The 16,968-nt window shown below is 40.2% G+C and overlaps 1 protein-coding gene across 1 annotated transcript in view; it reads right to left on the bottom strand.

Annotated features, from left to right (window-relative positions):
- Nucleotides 1-16,968, bottom strand: part of ITPR1 (inositol 1,4,5-trisphosphate receptor type 1) — a 315,422-nt gene that overhangs the window by 187,196 nt on the left and 111,258 nt on the right. The window contains exons 5-7 of the mRNA XM_063115344.1: nt 11,981-12,096; nt 4,322-4,408; nt 1,722-1,880 (exon numbers count right to left, since the gene is read on the bottom strand). Of these exons, the coding sequence (XP_062971414.1) occupies nt 1,722-1,880; nt 4,322-4,408; nt 11,981-12,096 (362 nt within the window). The remainder of the gene's footprint in view (nt 1-1,721; nt 1,881-4,321; nt 4,409-11,980; nt 12,097-16,968) is intronic.

Genomic DNA, 16,968 nt, shown 5'->3' with positions numbered 1-16,968 from the left:
ACCGCATGTCTTTTAAAACCTTACCCTGTGCAGGGAAGGTTCATGTTTGCAAAGCTAGGCTGACTTTTATTCCACGATTGTCTTTGATTATACAGAGATGTTTTCAAAGTCAGTTTAGAGCAGTAAGAAAAAAAAAGTCTTGTCTTTTATGTTCAAGTGAGGTACTTGCATGAGTAAGCTCTAACTAAATTTTAGGAGAAGCAGGATGTTACCTGAGGTAAGCATTTATCTTTAAAAGAATAAAGCCATAATTTTATGTTTCTAAACCAATGACTTTCATACTTTTGCAACAAATCCACATTAAGAAATACATTTTCATAGAGACTTTAATGCATGTGTGTATGCAAACACCCACCCACTCACACACACACCCCTGAAACAAAAGTTACCCCCCCAAAACAATACTCATCCTCATTATGTATAACACAGCCTGATACCTTATTCTATAAATGATAGTCATAAGCCACTAAATTGATTCCATGGCCTGCAAACAGGTAGTCTGAAAAACACTATTCTAAAAGGATAACTATCCAAGTCCATCGTATCCTCTCAACTAAGTCACAGCTAAATAGATCAGTATAAAGAATAGTGAAGCAAAGGATTTGCTAAAAATGAAACTTAAAACAAGGCACATTTGTTTTTTATTATGGGGTTGGAAGGAAGAAAAGTGGAAAAAATGGTTTCGTAAGATGTGAAACCATCTATTTCCAGTTGGATGCATTTGGAGAGCATACACAACTAAATTTTCTCTAACACCAAATGAATATAAATGTACTCCATAAATTCAAAGCTTTTAGAGACACCTAAGTTTTACTGGGCTTTTCCTTCTATTCTCAGTTAAGGATCAATATTCACTGTACAGCAACTGTAAGAGAGTGGTCTGGTACTAAATGCTTCTGGTATGTTACATATAACATAATACACACACGAACATATTTAAACTGCCCAGAGCTTGTAAACTTAAATGGCACTATTAAAAAATATCAAAACCCAGTTTTAGGTTAAGCTCACTGAGCATTTTGAGAAGATTTCATGCTGTTTAAGGCATATATTTCTTTTTAGTAAAATGCAACTATTTTAGAATTTTAACGAGGTCAAAAAATGTAGCTGTGGCTGACAGCATTTAAACATATTGTCAAGTATTGCCCACGTAATAGCTGACTAATTAAGCTAACAAATATCAGAACTGTTCTAAATCTCCCTGAAAGGATTCCTGTGGCTTTAGATCCTAAAGAATCCTCAGGTGCGAGGCCAGCCCAGGACCAACTGTAATTGCCGAGGCCTGCTCACAGACACAGGAACGAATACAGCTAATCCTAAAAGCCACTCTCTTTCCCTACCATACCTATTTCTTTCCCATTGCCCTTCCTTTACTAACTTTATTTCTAAGATAGACATTTCTCTTTGACTAACGGTTCTGGAATGACAGGGATCCTCCCCAGGACACTGATAGCTGTTCTCGCAGTAAAGTTACTTAGACAATGGGCTGTTCCTCTGATTTTTTCAGAAGCCCAATAGGAAAAACATAGCGACTGTATTTAGGTCATACTTCTCCCCACATTTCTCTGTTTCCCAAACACTAGTTTCCATAGTGATTCCCTTCTCTTCATACAGGATAAGCTTCTGGTTCCAACTTTAAAATTCTCCAAGTTGGCTCTAATACACAGTCACGGCTGGAGGCATGGCACAGGGCGCATCCCAGGCTGGGAATGTGCACTTACACTGTCTCCGATGGATCGCAGCTTGTAGAATGGCTGAATATAAAACCAGGACCCTTCATTTCCAGCCTCGTCCAATGTCACTCTCATGGCGTTCTTCTCCAGCAGAGCGGGAAGCCTTTTATTCACAGTCAGGTATTTATTACTTTTCAAATGCAGGAGCTAAAAACCCACCAAGAGAATAAGGTGAGTGTGAGCGAATCTCTGAATCTTCTATCATCTCTCTCAGTCATATGAAATATATATCAAACATTCCTCCCACCACTGAGCTGCTTGTGAAGTTAGAGAATCACAAAGTACCTAAGGCTGAGAAAATTAGCAAAGAAGAAAGAGTAAAGGAAGCAGAAGTAGAAGGCAAAATAAGAGTAAAAAAAATTTTTTTTCCTTTCTCATCACAGCCTTGGACGAGATGGATGTTGCTTGGGTCAACTGTACCCTCATCTGCCATCTGTTAGTGGGAAGGGACTCACCTCGTGTAAAGGGGCTAAGGAACTGCAGTCTCAATATGCCCTGACACAAAGGTGGAGCAGAGCAAGGCGATTCTGAGCACATAAAACAGTTCAGTTTAAAAGGCAACCCCATTAGGGGATTGTCATTTCAATTGGAAGAACCCGGCTTGAATTTCCAAGCACTTGATTCTTGGGTAATGGTTACATGAAGGGGATGGAAAGACTGAAGATCTAAATGGGAAACAACTTTTCTGACAGTCTAGACCAGGAAGAGTTTGGCCAAGGCTTCTCAACCCAACAGGCTACAAGAGAACATGGAAGAGAATATGAAAGACTGCTCCATCCCTGGAGAAACAGACCATCATGGGACTCTACTGCTAACTGCCAACATCCTCCTTCTCAGAAGATAACAGATGTAGTTGCTACAACAGTCCGAGGAGGTCCCCACATCTTCCTTGTGGTTGGGGGAGTTACCTTCTGATTCATAAGCTCCTGACATCCCCTAGCCAAATTAAACAAGGTGAAGGCAATGTGCTCCACACCCCTCTCTGTTCCCCTGGCGAGTGGCCCCTGATCCTCTGTGACCCTGTCCAGGTGCAGGACTCAGCTGGTTTATAAACCATCATTACCTACAAGATCCAGGCTTGGGGGAAGTAGTAATAACAGAGTATTTACCATATATTCACAGATTACTCTGTAACAAGCACCTCGCAACCATCTTAGGATTTCCATTTTGCTGATGAGCAATCTGAGACATGGCAAGTGCCCAAAATCTCACAGTAAGTCACAAAACCTGAACTGGGATGCACGTAAACATTTATATTCTTAGCCAGTATTCACCTCTGTCATCTGCGGTTCAAGCAACATTCTCCAATCTAACGAAATCAGGGAGGCTTGCTCCCTGAGTTTCAGGGCACTGACCCGGCCCAATTGTAAAGCTGATATTGAATATTGAGCCTACCCAGCCCCATGTGCACTCTCAGTTGGATGGACCTTGAGGAGGAGGAGTGGGACTGGCAGGATCTAATCTTCAAACAGATTTGGGGAGCTACTTTCACTGTTTCAGAAGGCCTAATATAAATAACCCACTTAACCACAAAAGGTTACTTTTACCCATTTTTTACTAGTTCCTCCCAATGAGCATTGCTCTATACCTAATGGCAATAAAAATGAAAAGGAATTCCTCTGTAATTAGTGAAGTTTACAGAGTAAGCAAAATCTTTCAGAAAAGGAAATAATACCCAATATTTTAGTAAGGTTGTGTGTTTTCTTAGTATTGTGCTTTTAGAGTTCTTTATTGTTTGTTTGTTTGTTTTGGTGGCTGGCCAGTGAGAGGATCCGAGCTTGTGACCGTGGTGTTAGAACTCCACTCTCTAACCAACTAAGCTTACCGGCCAGCCCCCAGGAAGCGAGTAATGAAGCAAGATAACCAAATGGGTCAGATGCTCAAAAGTTGGTAACTACTATCCTTTGTGCCCAGGTCAAAATGATCTGGTAACGGGACAAATCTAAAAGGCCACATGTGGCACTGGACTTCCTAATGCACTGTTTTCTGCAAGACTAGGATAGACCAGAAGGATCTTCTGAGCAAAACCTGTGGTAGCTGCTTCCTGGATCATGTTTTATCCCTATGCCTAATTTAAAGGCACAAAAGAGAAGCTAGCAGACTTCACAACCCGTAAGACAAGACATGGGAACAAGTATCAGATATTTTTGATATATAAAATTTATCAACATGATAAATATTTTTCATTAAGAAAATTCTGAAGGCATAGAATCGCTCTTATTACCTCTGGCGAATAGCTCCTAACCAATAAATAAAAGTTCCAGGGAAGGCAGTTTTCACCAAATAGAAGGAACTTTCAAGCAGTGCAAGTTAAAACTGCAACAACCAGGCTCTTTTTCATGTAGGAAGCTTCCCGTATGAAATACGTGGACATAAATTATCAGCTACAGGGGGAGAGAAGAAGATTCTCACACTGAGAGGAGACCACCTAAAGAGCCCAAGAGTCCATCACATATAACAAGAAACATTAGACTTCTAGTGATGAACTGGCGGTCTCCATGGAGTCCTCCTGTAAAGGTGTCCCAACCCTGTCTCATGTGTTTGTTGTGACACTTTGGCTTGAGAACAGCAGAGCCACCCTGACCCACCTGGATTACGTTGCCATACTGGATTACGGTCCCCAGCAACTTCCTGTTTTCTGTCTCGTTCTGCTTCTTTTCCAAGTCTGCAGCATGCTGTGCATTGAGAAGCAAGATTGGTCACAAAGAGGAAACAATGGGTGACACTGCTCTGCAGAGATGCAATACAAACGTCACCAGTTAATACAAGAACCACAGAAACAAGCAAATTCCTAGGTACACCCCAAGACAACGTGAAATGAACGAGGGGTTCAAAAAGCCAGTCCACTCTGCCTTTGCTTTGTCAGCCTCTTTGGCTTCCTTTTTAAGGAAGGAATTTTTCCCTAAAGAATTCATGGACATTTGCTTAGAGAAAGACTAAGTCAAAAGCTATATATTTTTAAAGAAAACAGGGTAAGGGCAGGAGGGAATCTGCCTAGCCCTTTTATAATTCATACAGGTCCCCCTCAAGGCTAAAATAAAAGTGGATTTAAATACTGGTTTGGAGTGGTTTGTGGTTTTGAGACCGTAAGTGCGTTACTTAACAAGTGTGAGCCTCAGTTTCCTCTTTTGTAAAATGAGGATAAAAATGGTACCTACACTTCACGGAAATCATATAGCACAGTGCCCAGTCATCACAGCGCATGCAGTGCTAGCTATTATTGTAACTTAATTAATTTTCATATTACCCCAATTTTAAAGAAGAAATAGATTTAAAAGTTTGGTCAACGTCACATAGCTAGTTGGATAACGGGTACAAAAGGGCTTTGTTATACTATTTTCTTTTGTGTACATTTGAAGTTTTACTTAACACTTTTTTTTTAATTGCACATTTATTAAGTGGCAGAGATAGTCCTCAGACCCACACTTGGGTTACTCCAAATTTGTAGTTACAAATGAGGCTGGGAAACATTACCAGTCCAAATTTGGCATGTTAGGGGATGTCGTAAAGCTGAGTAGAGGCTTCTAGAACAGTGAGCCAGGGCCACCACGCAGAACAGTCACTGCTCACTCAGAAAGGGCTGTTATCACATTACAATAACGCTAAAGGGGAATTAGTTTCATCCTGGGCGATCAGCTACCTGTTGTTCCAACCTCTGTCTTCCAAACCAAGACGAGGTGAAAAAGAAGAAAAATAACAGGGAAGAAATTCAATATTGAATCTGATGGATGGTAAAACCCCACTGAACAGTGTACTGCAGAAGTGTTTCCAATGTTCTCTTCTAAAGTTTGCCCTTTCCTTGAGGCAAGATGCCACCGGATACAAATGGAACCTCTTGCCCAAGTAACAATGCCTTCATTTTCACAAAGCCCTTCGAGATTTGGTCTTAGGTACCACACGCCAATTTTATCTTGTCCAGGTCACTTAATCTCACAAAGCCTCACTCACTGTTCTCATTACAAACTGGGAACAGTGAAAGTATTTTAGGGCTATCATAAAGATTAGAGAAAATGTATGCCAGACATATAATAGGCATTCGACAGTAAAGTTTAACCACTATTATTATACATAAATTTCTAAAACTCAGAAATGTTCTGATGATGAAAATTTCAAAAGCTGACCTAAGCTGGTTGGGTCACGAATCTTTTAGTTGCCTTTAAATCAGCATCTGTTCTACCTCTAACCTGGAGTGTAGGGATGTTTGGGAAGGTACATTTTTTGAGAAAAATAAACTGTAGGAAGCAATCCTAAACCAAAATGAAACCATGTTACTGGTTAAGAGCAATGATCTGCTTACGTTAGCATAGTATCACTGCATGTTGACCACCTCTGTATCAGCTCTTTAAAATAACAGTCCATTCATAGGTTTCCCAATGTCTCTTTTGGAGTAAGTCACCATTCTGCTATTCCTCAGTTACACAAGGATAAAATCCACTAGGTTCAAGACACACCCAGAAATAATATTAGTGCAGACAACATGGCAACCCTTGGCAACCACACTGCCCACAGCATAGTTCTCCTTCAACTTTCTCTTTCCCCTCCATAAGCAGTCTCCTGTAATTGCCTCCCACCTCTCTCCTCCCTATTTTCAGGCCTGTGCTCCACACCCCCTCCAGAAACCTCTACAGTACCCACAGGTTTTGCAGGTAGTTTTCCAAACAAAACATTGGACTGAATCCACATGGAATGAATCCACTTTCCACTTTGTGGATAGCCATTTGTTCTTTCCTGCAAAGCAGCTCTCAGCCAATACTGACTGGAAACTCAAGAGAGAAAAAATGTCAGAAGAGGGGGAAAAAAATCAGTGGATTCAGTAATTACAACAGAACATTTTCCAACGTGCAAATATCAGGGTACTTCAAAAAGTTCATGAAAAAATAGAATTGGAAGATAACACAAATCTTTCCATGAACTTTTGAAGTACCTTCATATAGTTTCTCTCTGCTCAAAACATCACGCTGAAAGGATTCACCTTTAGAGAATTCTTGAGTAGCATTTCTTGGACTCAAATGATATAAAAGCCCCTCTTTAAGAGGGAAAATTTTCATGGACATACCCTTTATTCTCAAGAGTGGCCTCAGTTTAAGAAACACTAACCTGAAATATGAAGTTCCTACCTACACTTAGACTAAGTATAAAAGTAGCGACCCAATGGTCACGGCGTATCTGAAAAGAAATGCCAAGTTAGTCATCAAGAAGGTCTATATTCCATACTAAAAATCAATTAAACACCAGCAGCTCTGAAGAGCAAGGACATTTGTCTAAAAACATAAAAGATAAAATTCTACAGAAAATAAAACAAAATTAGAGAATAAATTTCTCAGGACTTCTTAAAGATGTTCTCAAATAACTACAATATAGATAAAAATAAATATATTCTCAAATATCTAAAACTGTTAAACCTGTTAAAGTAAGAGTTACAACTCTTAACTCTGTTAAAAAGTTTAATGATGACTGAGCCTACACATCACTGTTGAATAAACATTAAATACATTAAGCTTATGGACTATTCTAAGAATTCACTTTTCCTGTAAGTTCTCTTTATTTAAGGAGACAACTCTCAAACTCATTTCACCTTTTACTAAATGTATTAATATCAAATGTGCTCATTTGAGTTCAACATCAGTCCTTAGATAACTTCCCTAACAAAAACAAATTGGGTTTTTAGACAAAAACACCCATCATGACTTTTAGGTTCGACAAGCAAAGCAATAGGCAGCAAGGTGCAACTATATCTGGGCCCACTGATCAAGGTTATTTCCACCCTTGAAATGAGATCTAGTTTGCTAAATCCATCCAGTGTTTGCCAAGAATGGGCCCACACTGACAGTGAACTGGCATGACCTTTCTGGAGGATTATCTGTCAATATAGACCAAAAAGCTTTTCAATGGGCCTAACTTTGACTTAGCAATTCCAATTCTAGGAGTTTCTTCTGAGCAGATAAGCTGGTATGTACACAAAGCCATAACAACACCCCCCACCCAACCAAAGGCAAAAATTGTCAGGATCCTGAATACCACTCTCTGACCAATCGAGGGACTGTTATCTAAAATTACGGTACTGCCATACAATGGAGTAACCATATAGCCATAAAAATGAGAATAGAGATTCCTATTTATTCACAACACATTGAGTAGAAAAAAGCAGATTAAAGAAAGCAAAGTAAGAGAGCATGCTCCCACTGAAAGTTTAAAATATAGAGACATAGGAATAGAATAGGGGGTGGCAGAACGGGGCACACACCTAGATAAAAACCAAAATTATCTATGAAGAATAAGATTTAAGGATCAAGTCAATCATTTTTTTTCCTTCTTATTCATATATATTTTGGAATTCCTTTCTTACAATATTTATGTGTAATTTCTTCAAAAACGTCTTTATCAAGTCTCTCTGGAGAGTAGCCTGGATTTTTTTTTTTACGCCATCTTAAATTAGTTATCTCTTCATTATTTAAAAGTCCTGTTAATTCAGATACCTGCTAGTCTTTTCCTCACACGAGGGGTTGGAGACTGTTTGTAATTTCTAAGAAATAAAACACTCTGCGCTATGGTTTCTGCCAGTATTAGTCACCACTGACATTACCATGTTCCCTTAACAACATCAAGGTCAACCCCAGCATAGTCACCTGTTATTTTATTTCAGAAACAGAGAAGCCATTCTAAAATTACTACCAAACGGTCATTGGAACAGTGGAGAAAGGTTATTTATTTAAGGTCAACAAGCTCTGAATTATGTAATGTGGCTCTGAATTAAGGCTTCTGAAAGCAAGCAGGACACAGGTTTTAAAAGACAATAAGGACTGGTTACTCCCTCATTTCTTCTTCCCCGTTTGTCAAGGATACAGCTTAATTTGCTTCATTTCTCAGCAGCAAAACAACACAGGTGCCTGTTTCAAGGTAACAGGTAACCTACGGTGAAGAAATGGTAGTGAAGGCCTTTAAAACAAATGATGTGATTTGTGGGCAGGGAAAGCTTTTGCCAAGAGACTTTTGGGAAATCATGACCAAAAGAGTCAAAATCCGATTATTCCTGCAGAAGGAATGTACACACACAGTAACCAGCCACTAGATGTCATTCTCCTTCAAAGTGCGGCTTATGTCGCTTATCCAAGTCAAAAGGAAGTCAAGCGGTCTAGACAACTAATTCCTTAAATGGCATCAATTTAAAATACTCTGACCTTTGATTGGGGTGCCGCACAGTAGTTGACAAAAATAAAAATGAAAACCCACTGGAGACTGGCCATCAGTCCCCAAAGGAAAGTAGCTGCCCAAAATACAACATTTTAATGACTGCACTGAAACATGTACTGTAGACGTCTTTTGGACACTAGAGGGAAGTTCCAACTAGGCAGGAAAATAGGGACTCACTGCACCAAGTCAACACTCAAGATCTAAAGGTGACATCAGTAATCTTAAATCAGGGAAAAGAACTGGTTTCCTTTTGCATCTTTTTTAAAGCACAAAATGACATGAAAAAGATAACTCATTCTCTCTAATGAGGAGTTGGAAGTACTTGATCCCCTTTAGGAAGATTTTTTTCACAGTTATTCGTGGAAAGGAGCATCACAAGGAATTGCTCATGAAATGTAATGTATAGATCACAGGTTGCAAATGGGGCTAAAGATCCATATCCAGCCTGAGCCATTTGGGTTGGTGTTGAATGTATGCTTTGAGCCTTAATTGAACTAGTTACCAAAACTTTTTAAGAATTGAAATATTACATATAAAAGCATGAATTTCTATCATCTCTTGAAAAAGAGAAGACGAGGAAGCAGCTCTTGGCCCACCTTCCCCCACAGTACCACCGGGAAGCAGAGGTGCCCCCTGCAGACCCACACGCATGCCCACTCCACTCTGCACCGTGCCCATCAAGCCCCCTTTATTCCTGCTGGCTTCCTGCTTGGCCATAGGGAATCTGAATTTACAACCCCTGCTGTAAAAAGCATAGGAGAAGAAAGAGTTTGAAATGAACTAATAAGATTTCATTGAACAGAATGATCTTTATACCAGAGAAGCAAAGGCAGGACCACTAACAACACGCAGACCTTCCACAGAGAAAACCCCACAGGCATATGCACTGAATGGCTCTCTCCTAGGAGACGCACAAGATGGAGCAACCTTCCCCACCCAATCAACTAGATTCACATAATCCCAGCACAGATTTCAGGGGAGTCTGAATGGGCACAATGACTGGGGGAGAAGAGTGCTGCTGATGTGCAGAGTGCAGGAGCCAGAGATGCTGGATGCCAGATGCCGGGAAACGCATGGTACACCAATGTTCATCCCATACCACTTTCTGTCTGGCTGGACATTCCCATAGGTGAAAAAGCTGCAATTCTCTGAATCTAGCACCTTACTCCATTTTACATATCAACACAAAGAACGGTTTTGAATGGTTTTATTAATACTATTATTAATATATTTTTCCAAAAATGCAAGTACTATATAATGAAGGGAAGATCATAGTTTGCATTTTTTATAACACTACCAAGAGCTACTGGCCGATTTGGAAAATCACATCACAGATAGCATGACTTTTGCATCACCAGTGCTGTGTACCTGCCTTAGTCAGCCTACAGCTGTCTCACTCACAGGGTTTATACAAACAGGTGCAAGCACTTTCTTCCTTATGTCTTCTAGATTATCCAACTCATGATTTTTCAACTTTACAAAAGGTTTATCAGGGTATTAAATACATTTTCAACTTACGATATTTTCAACTTTTGATGGATTTAACAGGATGCAGTCCCATCATAAATCGAAGAACATCTGTAGTCGTCCCCGAGCATTAACTCAAGCACAAAATTTATAATACAATGTATTACTTCCTTCTATTTCTCCTTGATAATTCATTTTGAAAAATTTGGTATCTGTTACTTGTGAATTTTATTTCATGTCTGTAAAGTTACATAACATTTGCTAGAAAAAGGGAGCAATGGATCTGTTGAGTCTGAACATCTCTGATCTAATCATCGTCTTTATAATGATGCAATTCCTGAACTCTTCAAAGTGATTTCCAGCCTCCAGGTCTTTGTTTTATTGTTTTTTCTTCCACCACCTCCCACAGGTGCCTCAAACTGAGGCTTGTCACTTCCCTCTCTCCCCCACCATCTACACAATACATACTAAATGATGGAGTCCCCTCACATGACCCCATCTTACCAAACGCAGCTGGCTGTGACTCTGCCATATGCCAGTTTTTGACGGGCAAGCTGAGATGAATCAATATCATCACTAAGCACCAAGAAACATCACTGTTTATGCAGTTAAATATTGGAGTGCCTAGTATATACCAAACTGTTGCAGGCAAGAGGGACACAGCAACAAGCAAAACTGCAAAAATTCCTGCCCTCATGTAGTTTAGATGCTAGTGCGGAAGGTTGGGGGCACCAGTAAACAAAATGCATTAGAAAGATCAGGATAAGTGACATGGAGAAAAATAAAGCTTTGGTTGCAAGTTCCATTAAACTACATTGGATTTACATCATGTCCTCCTTCTAAACACCTCAAAGAACTTCCACACACATTAGCCTCAGAGTGCAGGACACTAGAAGAATTATGTTACCATTTTACAGAAGAAATGGACTCAGAGAGGCTCAAAAACTTGCTATGGTCACACAGCACATCAGCAGTGGAATGAACACATCTCTCATAGGTGATATAGGATAAATATAATGATATAAAAGCAAAAATTTATTAAGCATTTATTATGTGCCAGGCACTACTGATGTGCTTTTTACATCTCATTTGATGTAATCTCACAACCACCTCCAGAGATGAATATTATCATTACCCACTTTTTTACAGATGAGGTAGCAGGGTTGGAAAATAGCTACATAACTTGCCCAAGATCACCAGTTAGGGAGTGGTGGAGCCAGGATTCAATTCTAGGTAGTTTGCTCCCAGAACTTATCCCTCATAACCACTGCTCTACCCAAATAACCCCCTGAAAGGGAATGGCTGAGAAAAGAGTAGCTCTCCAGACATCTCAAGATGACTATGATCCATCTCTCCTTAGGGTCGGCTTCCTTTTACCCTTTTATGAAAGAACATCTGAAAGCCGGTGGCTCAAGTTGGAGGGCTGCATAGCCAATCCCCACACACCACCTGAGTGGCCCCCCACGACCTCCCTCACCATCACACCCCATCTCACGACGTACATGCAGTTTGTTGAGCAGGACCGCATGACACCACCTGAGTGGCCCCCCACGACCTCCCTCACCATCACACCCCATCTCACGACGTACATGCAGTTTGTTGAGCAGGACCGCATCTGTCGTGCTGTTGGCCCCTGGCTTCGCAGCTTTCCAGAACTGCTTCTGGGCAGAGTAGCGATTCATGGGACATAGCTTAAAGAGGCAGTCTAGAAGTAAAACAAGCAAAAATTGTTAAGCAGGATGCATAGGACCTCAACCTATGATAAAAGGCTTTGCACTTTTATTTTTAATGTAAGTATAAACGATGTTTCAAAGTCCTTTTACAATCTCTCTTTTTCAATTTAATCCTTACCACCACTGGGTAAGGTTACAGATGAGAAAACAAGGCTTACAGAAAGTGAGTCGGTTGTCCAATGTTACAGAGCCAGGTAGTGACAGAGCTGGGACTCGGTGTCCAAATCCAGTGCTCTTAATCCTACCCCATAATTATCTCCTTCGCTTTATGATGGACAAATACAAGGACTAGTGGTCCTCACTGTATGCAACACATGCAAGCATTTTCTCACACAAACACAACTTTCTTTAGTACCACTAAGAAATGAAAAATACTACAGAAGCTTTTTTGGAGGGAACTCCTAAGGCAGTGGTGTCTTAAGTATCATGTGCAAGATGATCCTCTGGGGTGCAGAAAGAAACTATCCGAATTTGCATTTAGACAGAATGTGCCCTTGTCCCTTCACTCTCAGTGCATGGTGATGTGCTTCCATTCAGTGTGCCTGGGCTTACATGACTTTATACATTGTCTTGTGTTGTACCAACCCTCACGACATGGACAAGCAGCTTCAAGTGATTTCTGCAAAGAAATCAAAACACTGAAGAGAGTAGTAAAGCAACCCTAGCCAACAAGAAAAAGGCAGAACTGACCCCTTCCCTTATTCCTCTTGTCAACCACTGTAAAGTAAAAACAACGATGATCTAATCAGTCTGAAGAAGTCACCCAGAAATGAAATATTATGAAGAAAACCACTTAAAATATTGTCTTTAATGATGAACCTTACCTGAAAGCATTGATGTGCCTTAAGGTATTAATAATAACATGAAACCATCATGATTAATAGGATACTACATTATTTAATTTTATCTTTTACACTAACTTCTATTTTCCTGCTTGTTTTATAGTATATATATTAGTAGTACAATAACACACATATTTAAAAAAATACATAAACACACAGTTTAGGGGGACAGTCACCAATTTTTTTTGATAGGCATATGCCATCAACAAAGTTAGGAACATGTCCATCAATAAAGATAGAGATATGCCATCAACAAATAATAATTGCTCTAGGAAACTAATATTTAAAACTGACACACCCCTGAGAAGTTTACATTTTGACATACTGGATTTTCAAACAGTAAATATTTATACAGTAAAATTAATACATTGAAGTGGTTACTCCAATTCAGAAAAATTACACCCTGAAAGGTCTGATTAAACTTTTAAGAAAATTACTAACTATACACTTATCTTTATCTGTTCATTAAATCAGACTCTCTTAAAGGATCTTGAACAGGTAAATACCTAGTTATTGTCCTAGCCAAATAACTGTCTCAAAGCAATAAAAATTCATTTGCTATCAAGTACATAAACACTAGGACTTTCCTCTAATTCAGATTACTCTTTCTTCTAGTCAGTGTCAATGAATTTTTACCATGTACTGCAAAACGCAAATACGTAACATTGTTTGAAAAAAAAATTAAAAGATTTAACTGTAGAAGTAACAGGTACTTTCCCCATTTCTACAATCTGCTTTATCACTAAATATTTCTACCTAGTCACAGGCAGTTGTCTGGTAAAGATGGACCACTGATATTCATCTTTATCAAGAATCTAATCCTAAAAGTAAATTATTATTATGTATGAAGAGACTGTCTGGGTATTAAGAGAACAAAGGACATACCAGGAAACCAGTTTAAAAAATAGGGATACTCTCCCCACTGCTTATGAAAGACACAGGTCATGGTCATTTGCTGTATCAGTGGCAACTTAATGACATCACTGCAAGAGACACAGTTTTTCTAGTAGCTTGATATATGTGAACTCGCCATTCACCCCGTGAATAATCACACACAACCATGTGATCACTGGCCAGCATTAAATGTCCTATCTTTGACAAAGGACTTTGGGTGGCATCTGGACTAGGCCACGGTGACTTCCATAAACATCGACATGACTTACAGCATTCAAAATATTTAAGTGACTAGCATTAACACTTGACACATGACTTACTTTATGGGCCAAATGGGGTTAACTTCAATTTTCATCAGTAATAAGATACAGAGAGTAAAATAACCTATTCTATTTTTCCCTCCAACATACTTTACATGATGATAGCTAAATGGTATGCATTCCAAAAAAAATTGATTTAAGTTGATTCTGGAAACAATCAAGCTGGATCCATAATGCCAGGGGACAGATGACATGCAACAGAAAGTACCATTTTACAACTGTTCATGGGCCCTCACTTAACAAACAAATGGGCTACAACAAAGGCTCAAAACTTCAAGTAACTTTAAGTTCACCTAAGGTGAAAGCGTAAATTTAAGCATTGTCCATCCAAACAAAGCCCTGCTTTAACTTCCACACCAAGCATTGTACTGGATGAAGTGTATTTACAACCAACTGTCTATGTAAATATAAGAGAAGCTAACATACTAGTAACAGAACCAAATTACCCTTGCTGATTACGCCCCTCTTCCCAGTTGCTTAGCAACTGATTCAAAGCAAAAATTAAATTAAGCAATTCAAATGTAATGTTAAAGTACCCTTCCAAAATTTTGCAATTTGGTGGCTCCATGTTGCCCTTTGCTATTTAGATGGCACAGCAGGGCAAAATTGAGTTTCACCAGGTCCTAATACTGTGCTAAGAATAGATGTACACAAATACAGGAATCCAGGAGAAGATTATATATAATATCTACTTGGGGGAAGAGAGCATGTAGGTGTGTAAGTACATGTACATAGATGCACGTACACACACAGTGGTTTGATCTCACCCCAAAGGAATACCACAAAGAGTATCTATGTGACAGGTTTTATTTTAGGCCTTTGAGAAATAAACTAAACTAAGCTTTCAAAAAATCACGTTGGGATATCCCAAAGCTTTAGCATATGGCACATTGAGTTAGCAAAGGAGAATTTAGCTGGACAGAGGGGTTGGATTAAGTGTGAAAGGATTGGGCAGGCTAGAAACCAGACAGAGCAGAGCACCGTCAACCTTCTACGGTTTCAATGGCCTTTCAGAGCTGGGTTGGAGGGGGTATGCTCAACTACTTAGGAGAAGAATTAATGTTGGGAAAATAGAATAGTTTAATCAGGGCCCCTCGCCTTAGGCCCAGTTGGGGATGGTGCAGTGCATTCTTTGTAAATTGTGTGTGGGGGTGGGTGGAGCTAGTGCACAGGCACGGCACCATCAGCTTGGCTGGCGTCTGCCTTGGGCATCCATCCCCACAGCCATACTCTCAAATCTATGACTCCAAAGACCTTTTGACCAGTTACCTAGCTCATAGACCTGTGTGTGAGGGGTCTAGGGACCCAGCCTGGTGTGTGAAGGGTTTGTGACCCAGTCTGTGTAGGGCTGGAGGGGTCTGTGAGCTCCAGACTCAGCCCTACCTCAACAATTGGCCCAGCCGGCAGGATTACGGGCAGGTAAGAGAGCTTGACAGTTAACTACCAAATCAGGACTTGTGGTAAACAGTTAAGAGAAGACAGGAGCCAGAGAAGCCACAGGTGGGTCTCAAGAATTCTGGGATCGGGTAGAAGAAAAGCGAGAAAGCAAACAGGTCAGAGACCTCCAGAGGCACCCTCTTCCATGACTAATCAAAGAATAAAGGCTTCCAGAACAGCAGAAGTCCCCCCATCTCCACCCCATTCTCCTATCTCTAGAACTTCCAGCTCCAGCATGTAAGATCCCTGGGAGTAGAGCCTTCTGTCCATTTTATGTGCTATGGTAATCCAGAGCCTGGGGATAGAGTAGGAGCACAATTATGGTGTTGAATTAATGATTTAAATGTGCTATAAATCCTAGGGCTCCAGAAACAATGGCAGATGAGTCCTGTGAAGTCACTTTCAGCTCTAAGCTTCTAGGATTTCATTCATGGATTCAATTACTATTTACTAAAGTGCCTCCTGTGTGCAGGTACAGTACTGGGTGCTAAAGACAGAACAGTGAGCCAGTCACACAAGTTTCTTAATTACCTAGTGATAGAGACAAACAAGTCAAATATACAAGTTGAATCACAGCAAATTAGAAGAACTATGGAGGCGAGAGTTTTATATATATTATATATATATATATATATATATGGACCCAGCCTGGCTGAGTTGGAAAGCAGCGTTTCATACAGGAAAGGCATCTTCAGGACTGTGGCATCTGAACGTAGAGCTGAAGGATGACAAAGGAGGCGGTAGCCTTGATATAAATCGGGGACAAAGCCTACCAGGCAGAGGGAATAGCACGTGCAAAAGGCACTGAGCTGGAGACAAATCTTGACAATGTTAAAAGAATGGAGAAGGGGGGCTGGAGAGTAGTGGGCAAAAGCAAGAGTTCTGGAAGATGCTGCTGGAGAAGCAAGCAGAAGCTGCAGCATGCAGAGTGCTGAGGCTCCGTCGAGGCACCAAGTCTTCCTAACAACAGTGGGGAGGCTGGCCGGTTAGTTCAGTTCGTTACAGCACAGAGATGGATAAGACCAAGGCCAAGGGTTTGGATCCGCATAGCAGCCAGCCACCAAATAATAAACAAAATTCTTAAAAAAAAAAAAAAAAAAAAGAGGCAGTGGGAAACCACTCAAATGCTTTAAAGCAAAGAAGAACCTGGTCTGGCTTTAAGTTTCTCAGGGAGCCTTCTTACGTGTGACAGTGCCTACTAAGACAGGGAAGGCTGGAATGGGGAGGTTTGGGAGAGAGGAGAGGAAATCGAGAATTCTATTTTGGCTATACTTAGATTGAGATTCCTATGAAATAGCCAAGCTGAAATACCAAGTAGTGAGTAAGCCATCCATCAACGAGCAGACTGAAA

Source organism: Cynocephalus volans, chromosome 11 (genome assembly GCF_027409185.1).
Source record: "Cynocephalus volans isolate mCynVol1 chromosome 11, mCynVol1.pri, whole genome shotgun sequence".
NCBI lineage: Eukaryota > Metazoa > Chordata > Mammalia > Dermoptera > Cynocephalidae > Cynocephalus > Cynocephalus volans.
This window is presented reverse-complemented; position numbering and strand designations above follow the sequence as displayed.